The sequence below is a fragment of the Bemisia tabaci genome, chromosome 6 (genome assembly GCF_918797505.1).
Source record: "Bemisia tabaci chromosome 6, PGI_BMITA_v3".
Taxonomy (NCBI): Eukaryota; Metazoa; Arthropoda; class Insecta; order Hemiptera; family Aleyrodidae; genus Bemisia; species Bemisia tabaci.
In genome coordinates this window covers 26460256-26477361 of record NC_092798.1, presented here as the reverse complement: position 1 = coordinate 26477361, position 17106 = coordinate 26460256, and the positions used below count along the sequence as shown (strand labels likewise).

The window sequence follows — 17106 nt, the reverse complement described above, 5'->3', positions numbered from 1 at the left end:
TTTCATTGTGTGTTGTTAGTTTTCCTTGTCCGCCTCGGCAACACTTGATTTCCAGCATCTTTTTGCGCCGATATGCCCTGTCGTCTGAACTTGATGCGCAATGACAAGTTCCCATCCCATCGTGACCTTTTCTCATTGGTGACTTTATTTTTGTTGAACTTATCTCCGAATTTTTCCTCATTAATTTGTTTCATATTTAAGCCACTTTCTCTCCAACGCATTTGATTGATAATTAACCCCGTGAGCAAACTGATAATATTATCGAGTGTTTTGGGTCTCAGAGTTTTCTCTTTCCGCTCAGTTTATAACCTTATCGAGATAAAACTTAATACATTTTAGCAGTTTCAGCAACAGCATGACCCTCTTCGATGATCATTATTTTATTATTGGAGAAGTTGATAAATCACCCTACGACAAAGCGGATCAATATTACTTCATCGTAATCAGAGTTTTCATTCATGTATTGATATGGGATGATCTGATACATACATTAGTTTAATATTATAAGTTCACGAGGATTAGTAATCAGGTTCGTGCTATGACTTGATTCAAATGTTCTCCGTGAAATAATGGACCTGGAGATGAGGCATGAATTGCAGCTTACGGCAAGACTGAACTTCACGTAACCTCTTTCAAAACTGGCATGCAAAAACTTATGCATGAGATGATTCTTTCAGAAATCGACTCTTGTAAGAGAGAGAAAAATTTTTATTACAATAATCAAGTGGCACAAAATGGATGCTCGAATCGTTTAGGCAAGGCGAATAAAAATAAAAAATTAATAAGATCATTTTTCTTCTCTATAGTGCCTCTGAAGGACTTTCGAAAATTATGTAGATTTTCCTCGACAAAGCAAGTGTAATGGCGGAAAAAAATATCTACTAGCCTACTGAGGCCAAATTATGGGGGTACTAATGAGATAGTAAGTCTAGAGTGAAAGTAAATCTAGCAGATTATAAAGATTGCACCTTTGTCAGAAACTATATTTTCTCTATGTGATCGATTTCGGATTATACTTGGTATATTTGTGGAGGGAAAAAACTATGAAATTACTGTGCGAGCACAAGAACAATACAATTCAAAATAGTAATATATGCTGCGTTCTTGTCTTCCCAAACAGTCTTCCCAAACGCACGTAAGCCCAAAAAAACAACATCCATAAATCTCCTTCAATCGGCAGTATAGGCAACACAATTTCTACATGTGCTCGATTAGAGGTTTGCTCCAATCTACTAGTTGTTTGGAAATAATTATGTGTATTATCCTACATTTTTTCTTTTTTTTTAAAGAAAAAAAAATGGATGGAACCCAAAATTAAAGCGGACACTCCGGTACATAATCAACACGAAATTCGAATAAATAATTAGGAATTGTACTATGAGGTCGCATTAAGCTGTTAGCCGCACAGTGAGGTCAATTTTGAAGCGCGCAAGAACACAAGCGCCGGAAAAGTGTTTGAGCATTTTTCGTGGTATTTTTGTCAAAAATCTGCTCAGACTTTCTGCCGAAACTTTGTATGATTAAAGTTCAGGACAAAAGAAAAAAAGAAAAAAATACCAATAAAAGCCACAAGTCGACCAAGTCTCAGAAATCCAGATTTGAAATTGCTGCATCGCCCATTTGGACACATCTTATTTTGAACGATGTATTTTGGATAGTCCCTTTTCGGCCGTTTGTTATTACAGAATACCAGACAACAATCAATGTGCGAATTTAGTAACCACTAACACTCTTTTTTCCCGTGTGTTTAAAATGCAAAATTACCAGATTCTAGTGCAAATTCCCACTTTCTATTAACACAATCATGAATTAAGTTGCTTGCAATTTATTCTTTGGGACCTAAGACAATATATTTCGACATCTCGCATGCTAACGATCCAAGCAATGTAATTGGGCGAGGCAAAAGCTGAGTTTCGAGAGCAACGCTATTTTTCGCCTAGTGATGGTAGTTGACCATAAAATTCGCCTAATGATGACCGATGAATTTCAGGGTGAGGACTACGCCCCTTGCAAATTCAGCTAGGAATGCTAAACCAATCACTCGACATCTTGGTCATCAGTCCTAATTAAGAAAATCTCAGCGTCCATTTCCAAAAGTATTGATCAGCATTCAAATAATTATTATTTTAACAGTTATCAAAAAATTTACACGATGGGGGAGATAGCAGTGCGGGGTCTATTGGAGCCGGTGATTTTTTTCTTCTTTTTTCTGGACGCGAGATTGATTTAGGCGTTACATGGGAAAAAGGGGGGGGGGGCAACTTTGGAGTCATTTTAAACTTGAAATTCTCTCTTCCTATTCTTTTTGCTCTCTTTATTCGTCCTATTCTTCAGGGTTTATTGCTCAGCTTCTCACCTTGGAAGTGGCAGACAAGATTTTTTCCGGCCCGACTCAAAAGCGCAGGGTCGGGCAAATGCCCGACCTGCCCCCTCTCCTATAAAGACGCCCCTGTGATGGCACCTGTTGCCGTCGCTCCTAATGCACCACCCTTATTCCGGCCTTGGGTCTCTGAAATAAATTATATATCTGCTTGGAGCACAAAACACTGGAAAAAAAACACATTGGATCTAGAGTCCAGAATCTTGAAAACATTGACAAGTAAAAATACTCTTGATTCAATCGGATTTTTGCTTGAATCCGAACGAAATCCGCTTAAATTAAGAGGCTTGGTTCTTGATTTAAGCTAGATTCTGATGGAATCAAGAGTATTTTTTCTTGTCGATGTTTTTAAGAGTCTGGACTCCAGATCCAATGTGTTTTTTTTCCAGTGAAAAGAACTTTCTGTCGAAATTTTAAACTCAGAATATTTCACTCATCTCGATAAAAAACGCTACTGAAAAATGTGCCTCCAAGAACGGTCATATATTTTCCCTTTTCCCATAAATCTGGCAAGTTGGTCGGCACATGAGAGCTTGCACCGTGAAGTAGTGCGTTGCGGGTGCCACAACTTGACACTTGCGGTTTTAAATCACTCTCGTTCCGCTGGGCCGCGCCACCGTCGCTGTCGCTTGTGAGGAACGCTCGGACCCGCGGATCGACCGCGGCGGAACCAGTTTTCCAAATAAGGAGCCGTGCATGGCCAAACGACGCGACGCCGCACACTGTGGTATTGGACCTGAAAAGCTGGTCAAAACTATTTATCACCAGATATCGCCGAGTTTTAAAAATATTTTACAATCAGTACTTCTTCTTAAGTGATAATATGCACAATTTAACCACTTAAGACATCATACGACAATTTGCGGAGAGTTTAAAGAGGGTGCAAGAAGCCCTCCAAAAAGCCTTTAAAAGGACGCAAAGTATCTAACTAAAGCGGTGCATTTAGACGAGTTTCTCCTTCACCTATGGTCTACTTTTTGAAATAAGGACTTTCTATTACCTCATTAATGGTTTTTTTTAAAAACAGCGTAAGTCACTTCAAAATTTTTGACCAAACAGCCGATCTCTCACATTGAGGAGTAATTGTACATTTCTCAAAACAATTAATATGAATCATTCTAGATATTAGATTTTTGACAGTTTTGAATCAAAATTAGTCCTAATATGAAAGTGCCGGGACCTCCATATGATGATTTGAGGATAAATTATAAGATGAAAATGAGTTTTATCATAATAAGAACCATTGTAAGGACAGAAAGCACCTGTGAAAAAGATTCATTTTGATGGGTTCCTTCCTAACCCATGGTCCCACATCTCAAAGTGAGGCACTTCACTAAGAAATTTGTAAGAAAACCACATATCTCACTTTTACGAGGCTTCAAGTGTGCCTCACAGCGTAATTTTATGGTGCCAAGTAAATCATGGCATAAATATGTCTATACTCAAGGATAATGCACGAAGATATTGTTAGATAACGGATTAAGCACTTTTGCAAGACTTTAAAGTGACCCTCCCATCCGCTTTCAAATTATTTTTTTTAATCCCTCTTTCGAGGGCGTAGGGGCCAAAAAAACAGGTTGGGTGACCAAATATCACCCAATTGGTACTAAATGGGTCAGAGCTGTTGGAAAAATACAATTTCAGTCGTCATATCGACATAATTTTTCCCGTTCATTTTTGTGAAAATCGCTCAAAAGTCCATGTTTGAAGTCAAAAATTTCAATTTCCTCAGTTTTCCTCAGTCTGTCGACCCTGAATCCTGAAAATACCCACTTCGGACTATAACATTCCGCCTGAAACCGCTTGAGAGTAGTTGAGAGAAATTTTTAATCGGACTGTGAAATTCGAAAAAAACGTTTACTTTTACATCACTTTTCAACCTCCTGTGAAAATCACTAAAAAAGGAAATTTCGAAAATACTGTGGTTAGTTGTGTAAAGTATACCCTTAAGAATGTGTTGCATATCGCCGAACTTCCCTCCCATGGTCGCACAGTTGAAGTAAACTGATCGACGAGTAGCGCGTCGAAACATATAAAAAAAATCGCTGAGAAATAGGTAACTTCGTGGTCTCTTCGCGGGAAATTGAGCCACTCGAAAAATGGCACATACATGGCTACTGGGGTAAAAAACGATGTAGATTTCGAATATCACATTGGTTTTCCAAAAAAAAAAAATTTAAAATTGAGGTTTTGGCCAGGTTTTTCGGTCAAATACCACAGTGTGCGCCGGCCGCAACGCCTCTCATTAACGCACACCACAAATCTCCTGCATCCCATGGTGTAACATGAAGGAGGCAACTCTTAATCCTCCCTCGCTGAAGCCGGAGAAAAATAATTTTCATTAAAAGCGCCCAACATCGCGTGAAACTTCAGAGTGCGTGGCTTTGTCAATCACCCTGTAGAAAAATTAATAATCAGATACGGGTTAGATCCAATCGGAACTCGCAGAACCGAAACAAAGGGGAATGAGGAAAAAGCGGCATGGGAAAGAGACCATGCCATCAAACTGACGCATCGAGGGCTCTGAAATCTTTGGCGTGTGAAGTCTTTGTGTGCCGCGTCGTTTCAGAACTTAGGTTTGACGTCGGCCCTTTTGTCATACATAAGTTCGACTAGTAGGTTTTTAGTCAAATCCAGGTCTGATAAATGGGTCTATGTTCAGACCTAGGGTTTGACCGGGAAAGAGAGATCATGAATGTAGGGAAACCTAGGACTGACTGGTAAAACGTAAGTTTGACTGTTTCTCTAGTAGGACTTAAGCTTATCTTGAAGAACTCAGAAGTTGGAAAAATAAGAGTCAATATTTTGTTCAAGTGATGTTTAAAGTATGCAATGGAAAAAGTATACGCGAAGAGCAAACCAATGGTTTCCAAACAGTTCAAATAACTTTGAATGTTTTGGAGACTTAAACGCTCGGCTATAAAAGTAAGCGAAGAGCATACCAATGGTATACACACAGTTTAAATATAACTATGAAGGTTCTGGAGACTTAAATGCCTGACTCGAAAAGTAAGCGAAGGGCATACCAATGGTTTTTAAACAGTTCAAATGACGTTGAACTGAACTGGAGACTTAAACGCATGGAGAGAAGAGTAAACCAACAGCAGACGTAATACGGAAACTTCGAACTGTTGGTTCTTCGTGTCATGAAAGCTACACTTCCTAGACAGACATTAAATTCTTATGCTTAAAAACTAAACCGCCTTGCTAAGACAAAACGCCGTATGAACTTTCGTCTGTTGCCAAGTTTTATTTGATAAAAACCATTTTTCTGATAATTTTTTTTTAAATTTTCTAACACTTTTTCAGGAAAGTTTGTTCCAATTTGATGCATGTCAACTGAAGCATTCAAAGAAAAATATTCATGTCTCCCACAAAATAGTATACTTTATCACGAGACGTTTCGCAAAATTAGAATGTTCGTAAGGCGTTTTTCCTCAGCATTTCTATGCGTGAGCGTGACAGTCAACAAAGTGATACTTCCTGAAATGTGAATAATAGGTATTTATTGTCTATACAAGTAATATACATATCAACGAATCATATGAATCAGAATTATCTCAAAGGAATGAGAGTTCGAATGTGATCTCTACTTTTCTAGCCTTGCGTTAAAGTCTCCTTGGAGGTCACGCCTAGAAACACAAAGGTTTCAAGTTCTCCTGTTCTCATTTCTCTAGGCCTTTTGTATTTGCTTATGCGGACTTGAGCGGTAAAAGAGGAACTTTCAAAGAGTCCTTAACGCTGACGTAAGGCTGGAAAGATAGAGGTCTAAATATTCAAAACTTTCTCAGAGAGCCAGTGTTTTATCAATAGAAATTTAGCAAAAGCCGAAGGTTAATACAGCGTTTTCTCTAAGCAAGGCAGCACATTTTTCATCCATAAATACAAATTCTTCTTCATGGTAAAATAAGGAAGACGATTGACTGCGATTCACAAGGCGAGACCGTTGTAACGGCCGGCCTCTCCAGCCGGCGCGGCCTGTCGCTCGGAGACAAAATCGCTGCTAGTTCGCCTTCAAATTTGGCGACGCAACCCAACACCGCACCGACGTTAATCAACTTGTATCCACCAATTGACTTTATTCTGCATTTTTCTATGTGTCTGCAGGGGACCTATTACTTACATCTGAGGAATTATTAGACGCGTACAGCCGTGCTAACGAAAAACGTCGTATATGTATATGCGGACGTTGCAAAGTGTATCTCGAAAAAGTATCATTTTAAAGGACCGTTGTGAATATTCTTCTTTGACAGTCGCAGATGATTTAGATCAGATTGCGAACGAACTTCTATGAAAATTTGGGAGAACAATATTCAAAATGTGTTTCATTGGGGAGGGTTTTTGGCCCCACAAATTTAAGGGCCTCAGCAGAATGGTCTTTTCGTTACGACCTTAAAATATTAAGAAACACCTATGTTCATTGAGTTGTTTGCCTATTTAAGGAACAGTAGACTTTCAAAGTTCACCGATTATAGAAATAATATATAGACCTGCAAAAAAGAGAAAAAAAAACGGAACACTGCGGTCTTTGCAGTGTACTCAATAATTGACACTCTTGTATACTCTTTGTACTTTTTAGCGTCGATATAAAAAATGATTTTAGTTTTTTTTCTCCGACCATCTCTCCGTAAAACTTAGATTTGTTTTTTAAAAAAATTGAACTTTTCAGGGAAAATAAGGAATCCATGCAGGAAGGTCGACAGAGGATTTACATTGGAAGGAGATAGGTATAATATGGGAATTTTGGATGGCACGAGGACAGTAATACAGTAAGCATACATGTTCCGAACATCCGAACTCATTTTTCGAAACATTCCTCAATTTCACTGGGCGGTCACAAAGGAACATAACGCATCTCAGATGGCCCGTTCGGTCTTCATTGTACCCAATATGTACCATTGTACCTGTCTGTGCGCAGAAGGAAGTCGCGGATTATTTCAAATAAGTGACAAACAAACTTTCGTGTAAGTAAACTAAATATTTGGGTACTAATTTTGTATACTACTGTATGGATTTAAAAAATTTGCATTCATTTCATTGACTTTCCATTTATTATACAAAAAGCAGTAACTGACTCCGGATAATCCGAGCTGGCCGACCGCCACATTACTTCGGATAGTCCGAAGTTTATTGTAAATGTAAATAATCCACATCCCCTGTTTAAGAGGCAATCCGGAAATGGGATAGACTACCGGAAATAAGAATGAAAACCTGAAGTGGAAGTTGAAAACCGGAAGTGGAAGTTGAAAACCGGAAGTGGAGAGGAAAGACCGGTAGTGGGAAGTGAAAACTTGAAATTGAAGGTGTTGCCGCAATCACACGCTAAATGTGGGAGTGGGAGCCGAATGCAGGGCCGGATTGAGGGGGTGGCCACACGGGCCGCGGCTCATGACGGTAAATCTATGGGGGGCGGCAAGCAATTTTTTTAAATGTAGGTATAAAAAAAATCGGATTTAGAAAAAAAAAATTACAAACGAGAAAAGGCGACAAAATCTCTCATTTCCTGAGAGTACAGTAATTTCTAATTTTGTCGTCTTTTAGTGATACTAGAGACAGCACCTTTAATTAGTCGAGTTAAGAGAGAAACGAAACACGCAATTTGACCTGGAACGGCGCGCGACTTAGAGAGAAATGATGACGAGGACTTGAGATGAAAAGGAGAAGCCCTCGACGCGGCGATCGGCTTGTAACACATATCAGCGCCTACAAGACTGCACGAATACTTCAAGCATTGCATCAAACAGGAGTGCGGACGGCGCGGCGTGAAACGTATAGCGCCTACAAGACTGCGTGAATACTTCACGCATTGCGTCAAACACAGTGCTGTCTGCGAATGCGAGGCGCGGCGGCGGAAGTTAAAATCATTAATTCACATTTATGTTTGTTCTTTCATAATTTTTTCGTTCATTTCCTATGAACAGAAGGCCTTATCCACACTGAGATGGGTTTACGAAACTTAACTTTCGCGCAAAGTTCCGTGAACTTTTGCTACAGTAGTGTTAACAGGGCTTTCCCAAAAAATCATCGAAAACAAGCACTCTCAAAAAAAAGGCGCCGAGGACGCGGTTCGGTGATACGTATTATTAACATTCTTCTTCGTTTTTAAGCAACTGTCCGACTTTTTCGGTATGCATTTATGGACCTAACTCAAAATCGCCGAAAATGGAAATACGTATTTTTGATCCGTCACCCGCGACAACCGCTGTCGGTGACACCTACGCGTTTCTTGGAGTCAAATGGAACCAACGGACCGGAGCTACGGAAAGCATAAACGGTCAAAAGCTGTGGACTTCAGTCCATCTTTCGTTACGTTCCTTGTTTCAATCCTCCGGCGAAGTTCCGCTCCTAGAACCGTCAATTTGTTTGTTTACATTTTTGACCTTTTTCAAAATATCAGAAATTCGTTACCGTTCGTTATCAGTTATCACATCACATCACGAGTTCTGTGTTCAAACCCATGATATGATTGTAAACTCTTGAAATTTACCCATTAATTGAAGTGCCTTCCATTAGACCATAGATTTTTCCAGTGATTTGAAATTGTAATTTTGTTTTTTAACAGAGCCCTCGCATAATGTAGGTTTCTGTTTTTGCTACTGCTGATCACTCTTTCAGTTAAGTACGTAGTATTTTAATCAATTATTTGAACAAATTATATAAAATGGGAGTCAAAGATTTGTGGACGATTATATCTCCTATCTGTGAGAGGAAATCCCTCTGGGAATTCCAAGATAAGTGTATCGCTATTGATCTAAGCTGCTGGATTTGTGACAGTCAAAATGTGACGGACAACCGTGCTCAACCGAACATGTATCTGAGGTTAGTACCTTTAAACTACACTGTATTTTTACACATTATCTTCTCCATCAAAGTAAGTAGGTATTTTGAAATGATTTTTGCATAAGTGCTCGTAATCTGAAGTTTTGACTGACTGACGAATGCTGTATGAATCTTAGTTTCATCCAAAGTTAATCCAAGTCAGTATTTATCAAAATGAGCACCAGCAACTGCTTTTAAAGCTTTGGTAAATCAACTAACTGGTATTGGCTATTTATTGTTAACAGTGTTAAGGGTACCTTAAATTTATGCGAGACATACCTAAACATTTAAAATTACCGAAAGAGGCAGCTGCTCGTTTTTCTGCAGCCAAATGGACAGGTCACTGCAAATTTTGTTTGTAGGAAGCCGCTTGAAGATGTCATTTTATACAGAAGGCATTGTGTTTAAAAATGTCCATTAAAGACATGGTGCATTATATCATTCCTTGAAAGGCTCAGGTGCAGTGGAGTTCCAGACTTATCTCTCCTTGAAAATGCTATTTGTAATCTTCCTACCATTGAGCACTATTTAAAGGATAATATTTGATTAAGACACTTTATAATCTTTACTAAATTCTCTTCAGAAAGATACTATATCCAGGAAGGCTGGATGTGTGAGGGTACTGGAAAGAAGTGCAGCAGATTTGCTTGTCTGATAGCAGGTACTTAACGGTTATTCAACTAATCATGATTTCTTTTTTTCATTTTAGAAATCTGTTTTTCCGTATTTCTTATCTTCTACTACATGGAATCTTGCCTATATTTATCCTTGAAGGCAATGCACCAGAATTGAAACATGACACAATTGAACAAAGGAAAAATGCAAGGTTGAAGGGCTCTCAAAACTACAATGCTCCTTCTGGAAATAACCCACCCGGTGATTCCAAAAAAGGGAATCGTAGCAGGTTAAAAGGAATCCAAACGCAGGTGGGTAGATAAAAAATTTCACGTTTTCTTTTCAGATTCGTTTCGTTTCCTGCAGTTGCTTTCAGTTTCACATGCCCTTTTCATAACAGAATAAGAGTAATGTTAAAGAGTATGTCCAAACACTGCACTGAGAATTACAATCTACAACATTGAACTGATCTTTTTATTGCTTCCTCACAGACTAAATCAGGGGAGAAATTTCGAAACATATTCCCTTACATCTGCTTGCATTTGACATTTGATTTAAAACATTAAAAGTAAAGAAGATTTCCGTCCTCTTTGTTATTTTGCAGTCTCAGTTTTTTAGTTTTTGATTCGAACAGTCGCAATTACATGGACTGTCATTCATGCCAGGTGCCAAATCTCTTATCAGAATTTGAATAAATATTTTTTCCATTCTTCTTGAGGATAAGAAATAGATGATATTTCTAGCTGGTATATTTTATCAGTTTTCAATGGGACCTCATTATGAGAATTCTAACTCTTATAATGAAAATTTTTCAGTGCGCTGAACTCTTCACTTGCATGGGTGTACCATTCGTCAGAAGCTCTGGAGAAGCAGAGGCTCTTTGTGCTCAGTTGAATCGAGTCAAGGTAATAATTTAGTTTTTTAATAAGTGTTTTTAATCTCTTCATTTTTTCCCATTTCAAATCAATTAACCTGACATATTTTTCGAGTCAGTGTCTTTTAATTCAAGTGTTTCCGTGTCAATATTTCAAGTGTAAAATGTAAGTTCATACTTCAAAGCTTCAATTTTTTGCTTTTTATGTTTACCAATTTTACAAATTATGCCAAAATTTAAAGTACTAATTATTGCTATCCTTATTGTCAAATTTTACCTATAAATCTTAACTATTTTCATATCAGTGTGTGTGACTTAAGCTACAGCAAACCTCTTTTTTGTCATAGATTGCCAGCGGAGTAATTTCTGAGGATAGTGATTGTTTCTTGTATGGTGCTCGCACTGTGTACCGCAACTTCAATCTGAGCAGCAATGCAGGCGCAAGTGTTGATGTCTATCAGATGAGCATCATCGAAGAAAAACTGAACATTGGCCGAAATAAAATGATCGCTCTCTCTTTATTGCTTGGCTGTGATTACCAGGGCAAAGGTGTTCAGGGTATTGGCAAGGAGTCAGCACTGAAATTTCTAGAAAATCTTACAGAAGAAGAAATTCTGCCAAGGTATGCAAGTTTCCTTTTTTTTTCTTTTATCATAGTTGATCCACTTCATTCTTTTTTTATCTTATGCACTTTTAATCTACCCAATTGATGGTTACTTGGTATTCCCAAATCCTTTATCTGTTTGGACTGAAACTTCATGCAAAATTTTGTAAATCAATGATCTGCAATGATCATCCAATACATTTCAGTCTCTTTTACATTAAAAAAACTCACCCCCTTTATCTCAAGAAGTCAATAATCACTGACTGTTAAACAATTGTGATATGGCTTATCTTAAATTTATCATAAAATTACTTAGGAAAGAACTACCCTACGCTGATGCCGGATTAGCAACACCATAAATTCTGGAAAAGCCAACTGGATCAAATAAGTTTTAGTTGGATATAAAGTACACAGTGGAATAAGCACTTATATTATCGAAACCAAATGTTCAATTCAAAATATTATTTCTTAACTCTGAAAATTTAATTTAATACAAAGGTACATGATTCTCTCCTGATATGGAATATAAAGAGTTCAATAATAAAGTAATTCGCTGGTTGTCTGATCTCTCCTCATTGTGAGGAAGTATCTGACTTGGTTGTTGTTTGCTTCTTCAAGCAGAGGTCTTCTGTATACTTTAGCTCTGCTGAGAAGCCTAAATCAAAGTAGTGAGTGAAATTGCTTCAAATTGTCTTGTTTTCTCGGTCAACTCCAACTTATATCCCTGCAGACTAAAGAAATGGCGAACAAACAAGTACCTTGATGCTGTGGAGAAAGACAAAAAGCTCCTCTCCAGTGACCCGTAAGTTCAGTTTAAGTTCTTTTAAAAATAATTTTAGGCGGTTAGTTAAGACCCTGTCTATCATTTCAACTTAATGACATGGAAAACCTCAAGGTGAGGTGCCCGGCATGTGGTCTGAGTGAGCTGCAGCCATAGCAGTAGAGGAAAAGATGCTTTTAACAAGGCTATATACCTATTTAATCAATGCTACTGTAATCTTGTGATGGAAATTTTTATGAAAGACATGAAACAAAAATGAGCAAAACGAAACTAAAATAAATAATTGAGAAATGCTCAAAAGTTTGGTAACTTGTTCCGAGCCTCTTCTTATCCAATTTTTCTCTTCTGTACATTGCAAAAAACTTCTGCCATTTTTTCCTGACAAACACAAGTATACTTTCTACAAGGAATTCGAAAATGCAAAACCAAAAAATTGATCTGAAATTTTTATCTTTTAGCTTCTTATTACATGGATGTCAGGAATTATTTTCTAATTTTAGTCCACAAAAATTAGTTACTTTTTCACTGAAAGTCAACTCATGATCGTATTTTGCAGGTTATTAAAACTAGAAGTGAAAATTAGACAAAAAGCCTTGGAAGACCCATCCTTTCCATCAGCGGACATCATTGCTGAATTTCTAAAGGAAAACGAAAACTTGAAATCTCAAAAATTCAGCTGGGAACGTCCAAGTTTAGCCAAATTTTTGGTAAGTGTAGCAATTATTTTCCTAATACTCGAAAGCTTGAAACCCTCTTCACATTTTGAATTTTATGTCCGTTATTATCAGAATCTTTGTTAGTCGTTAATTTCCATGTGTTGGTTAGGAAAATGTATTTATTGCAACACAAACTTATAAAATTAGCTGCATGAGGTTATCTTTATATTAAAGCAATGATAACACTCTTTGCGCATCTTACTTCATTACTCTGCAAATTGCTTTTTCGAGACTTACTAGTCGCTATGTAATTTTCAATGGCTACCAGTGTAATTTTATTTTCTAGAAAACTTTTACAGGAATCAGTCATAAATATTAAAATCCCCAGACCTGGCAATTTCTCCACTAGATTGATTTAAGGATATTATGTATGTAGCCATTCTGAAGAATTTATGTCTATCTCTTTTTTCGATTGTCATTTTATTGTTGATTTTCTAGAGTATTGCTGGAAGAAAATTAAAGTGGGAGGATGACTATGCTATTGAAAAATTTCTTCCTGTATTGACAAGATGGCAATTGTTGCATGGTAACCCCGAAAAGCCAGTTGTGGAACTAGAAAAAATTATAAAAAAAAGGAAACCCCGCGGAATCGCCAGTTACGAAATTTCATGGAAATCCTTTACAGTAACTACAATTGAACCAGAGGAATTGGTCCACAAAATGTTCAGAGAAGCAGTAGAGCAATATGAAGAATTGAACTGCAAAGGTAAGGATTCAGAGAATGTGACAAATTTTTTTTGTCCTTTATAATGTTTTTAATTTCAAGAAGTTACCAAGCCTGCTTTCTACACTGCAATTACACGGTCTACTTTGTCAGCCTATATTTACGATGAAACCTCACAAATGCATATCTTGGTCGAAGTGTTCCACAATCTCCGGTGCTATTTTATATTTTAAACGTAGACCAAACCCACATTATGGCGTGGAACTTTCACAGAATATTCTTCACACAGAGAAGAAAAATCACAAAATTTTCCAAGAAATGAAGTATAATCGTTATCCAAGTAGAAAATGAAGTATGAAAGGAAAGCTGCAACACAGCAAACCGAGACACGCATTTCTGCATTTTCACCATCGATATGCTGCTAACTGGCTAATTGTTCCATAATATAATGATGTATTAATGAAAAAGTGAATGTATTGCTCATTTTTCAATCGGTGTTAACTTGAATGGCATATTTCTTTTTTCAGGATCGAAGAAAAAACAGCAAGTCAAAAAAGACAAAATTTTGAAAGAAGTATCAAATCGAAACAATACTGTTGAAAACAGCCAAGCCAAGAAGACAAAGGAAAAAAATGCGAAGAAAACTACCGTTGGGAAAGGAATTCAAACTTTGGATAAATTTCTGGTCAAATTGAACAACCTCTCTCTGGTCGATGATTCAGAAGGAATCACATCCAATGATGTAAATGAAAAACCAACCTTAAACCAAAGTATTGTGAGTGATACATTTGAAGAGGAGAATTATTGTGATTATGCTGATACCTACTATTATGAGAATGTAACTAGTCCAAGAGAAAGTGGTTATTCACCCCCATGCAATAGTAGTCGCAATGTGAAACATTCGTTTGAGGACGTTGCTCAAAAGAATTCCTCCATCTCAAAATTATCTGACAGTGCGTCCGATTTGCAAACAAATACTCATAGTACTACTGATAATACAGTGCTCGATGAATCAGCATTTTTCAGAAAACTCAATCTTTCAATAGTTAAAGAATCAGATCAGTCTCGAGTATCAAACAATGTGTCAATGGTGTCTTGTAATTTTGATCACCAAAATATCGACTCAGTTTATTACTTTGAGAGTCAGGAAGTTGATGGAGATGAGTGTAAAGAAGAAAAATTTGAGCCTACAGATAATGTGATTCCTGAAATACCAAATGATTTTAAGAGCTCAGAAAATGTAGATTTGCTTACTAAAAAAGTAGATTTTGAAAATGAGATTTCTTCGTCAGGAGAAAAGGAGAGCAGAGGTTTTAAAAATATTGAACTTTCACAACAATTGAATGATGTATCTATGCTTTCTTGTGATTTTCAGCAGGATAAAAATCTCAGTTTTCAAGCTGATGTTAAAAGTGATAGCTCAGTATGTAATAATTATTCACCCATGGTTGTGAGTCCAATGCGTTTTTTAAATCCTGAAGCCAATGAGGAAAGTGATCAGCAGTACCTAATTTTACAAGAAAATAATAATGATCAATCTACGGTAATGAAATCCAGCACCCCTATTTCTAAGTCTAGCAAGTCAGAGTTAGGTTCTGGAATTCCAACCCTTACCTCAGGGAAAAAAACATGGGTTTCCAAATTTCACCAAAAATGTGCAATTAATGATAGTATCACAGCCTCCGATTTTGAATGTGAGGCCGATGATATTTCAGACTTAAGTGACATAGTTGAAAATATCGTACAGAGGAAAATCAACTGAGTATGTGTTCGTACTGCATTTTAAATTATTATATTTTCCTTTCTTTTATTTTGTCCCAGGAATTTTCTCTCTCTATTTTCAATCTAGTTTGTCTGTCTGAATAGTCATGTAAGAAATTTTTACCATGATTATACAGGACTTCAAACATGAGGTGACAATTATTTTGAACTGATATATTTTCATTAGTTTAGGGTTTTTTTTAAAAAACAATATGCTAAGAGTACAAACTTAATGATGTGCTCTATCAAAATTTATTGAAAAGTTGTAGAGCCAAATTGAAGTAAAAAAAAATGTATTGCCTCATTTTAAAAGTTTAGTTTGATTGTTGTTTTTTTGTTAAAAAAAAAAGAAGAGAAAAAAAGTTGAAGGCAAGGCAGTAAATTTGAAGAAATACTCAGTGAAAAGTCGTAGAATAACCGTAGAAAGTTTAGTAATTAATAACAATATACTGAAATGTGACAATAAAGCTGTATTCCAAAAGAACTGAGTATGCAAGATAGAGCTCCTCTAAAATGCTAGCAAACTAACAATTTAGAATTCAATTGGTTTGAGTCTTCTCAGATTTCTGGAAGGTTTTATGGAATTATTGACATTTCTGCCTCAGTCATTTAAAAAGCCCCCTTTTATGCATCAATGCCATAAAATATTTAATATTCGGAATAATTAGTGAACTTCCACTTTTCGTCTTTTTTCTGTTTTAAGTTGTTGACGTACATCATATTATTATTGGAATATTTTTTTATTATGGAATAAATGCTCCAACTTCTGATATCATGTTTGTTTTTCCTATTTCCTTTGCCTTTTTTCCTAAAAGTGACATCACAACGCTCATAGGTTTCAAAAAATAACGTAGCTCTCACCTCTCTCGGAATTAAAATTTTTTATTTACGTCAAAAATAAAATAAGGGAAAAGATGAAAAATGCTCGAGTCTCATTGCTTTTCATTGCTCAAATGAGCAATGAAAAAAAAGACTAATTGTTTAACTTATTCACCGTTTTAAGCTGATTTTGAAAGTTTTACAACCTTTAAGAGAGAAGGATTGAAAATTAAGATCAACGAAACGATGAAAGAAATTGAACACTTACTTTTCCAACCTGGGAGCAATAAAAATCTATTAGAACACATGTTCAGCTCTTACACATAAATAATAAGATCGCAACTGTAAAATTAGATGGGTGTATCTAGTTATTTCAATTATAAACCTTGGAATATGGACCTTCCAATAACAAATTTTATAAAAAGAAGCTGTCTACAGTATGATTTCATACGTTGAGACAGGTAACTCCGCGCCACGCCGCCGTGCCGTCCGGCAATCGTTGCGTTTAAGTACACATCATTGTATCTCTTGAAAATGAAGGCGCTCTATCGGCGATTTCGGCGCTCGCTGAACAAAAAGCCATATCCGAGCTCTTGCACCGATTCATACCAGCTCCTATCTTTTGCTCAAATTCGTCCGTTAAAAGGAAGAACAACGAGAGAGGAAAAGTACTGGAAGTAAAAAAGGCATGTATAGAAGTAAAGAGGGTAAACAAATTCTTATAAAAAATATGATGTTCCCCGAAGAAAAACTTCACACGCCCATTTTCGTTGTGCGCAGTCAGTATTTTCATTTGCATTTTTAATAACTAGCTATAACTGATCGACTTATACAGTTTTTTGTCGCCGTCAGAATCTGTTACAATGTATATTATGCGCCGATTCTGAAGGTCACGTTCCGTGTACAGAAATCTACTTGAAATGAAGGAGTGAGACGTGAGAGACGGGTATTGCACTGCCGTGCCGTGCTGAGGAAGAACGCCGTATGAACATTTGAGAGTTGCCAAATTTCCTTACATAAAATGTTCATTTTTAAGGAATGTTATGAATATTTTCCCTTGAAATTTTCAGGAA

The 17106-nt window shown here is 36.8% G+C and overlaps 2 protein-coding genes across 2 annotated transcripts in view; one reads left to right on the top strand and one right to left on the bottom strand.

The window, feature by feature from the left end:
• Nucleotides 1-17106, bottom strand: part of LOC109042463 (uncharacterized) — a 60559-nt gene that overhangs the window by 34435 nt on the left and 9018 nt on the right. The window lies entirely within an intron of this gene.
• Nucleotides 8773-15984, top strand: Gen (XPG-like endonuclease). The gene is made up of 8 exons (XM_019059164.2): nt 8773-9199; nt 9909-10125; nt 10630-10719; nt 11036-11310; nt 12023-12094; nt 12630-12780; nt 13228-13495; nt 13981-15984. The coding sequence occupies exons 1-8, from the start codon at nt 9042-9044 to the stop codon at nt 15213-15215; spliced, it is 2466 nt and encodes an 821-aa protein (XP_018914709.2). The 5' UTR covers nt 8773-9041; the 3' UTR covers nt 15216-15984.

Excerpts from the sequence above, each read along its gene's own strand:
- Gen (XM_019059164.2), top strand. The coding sequence starts at position 9,042 with ATGGGAGTCAAAGATTTGTGGACGATTATATCTCCTATCTGTGAGAGG. Across the intron at positions 12,095-12,629 it reads AAGCTCCTCTCCAGTGACCC|GTTATTAAAACTAGAAGTGA; the intron begins GTAAGTTCAGTT and ends CGTATTTTGCAG. Across the intron at positions 13,496-13,980 it reads TGAAGAATTGAACTGCAAAG|GATCGAAGAAAAAACAGCAA; the intron begins GTAAGGATTCAG and ends TTCTTTTTTCAG.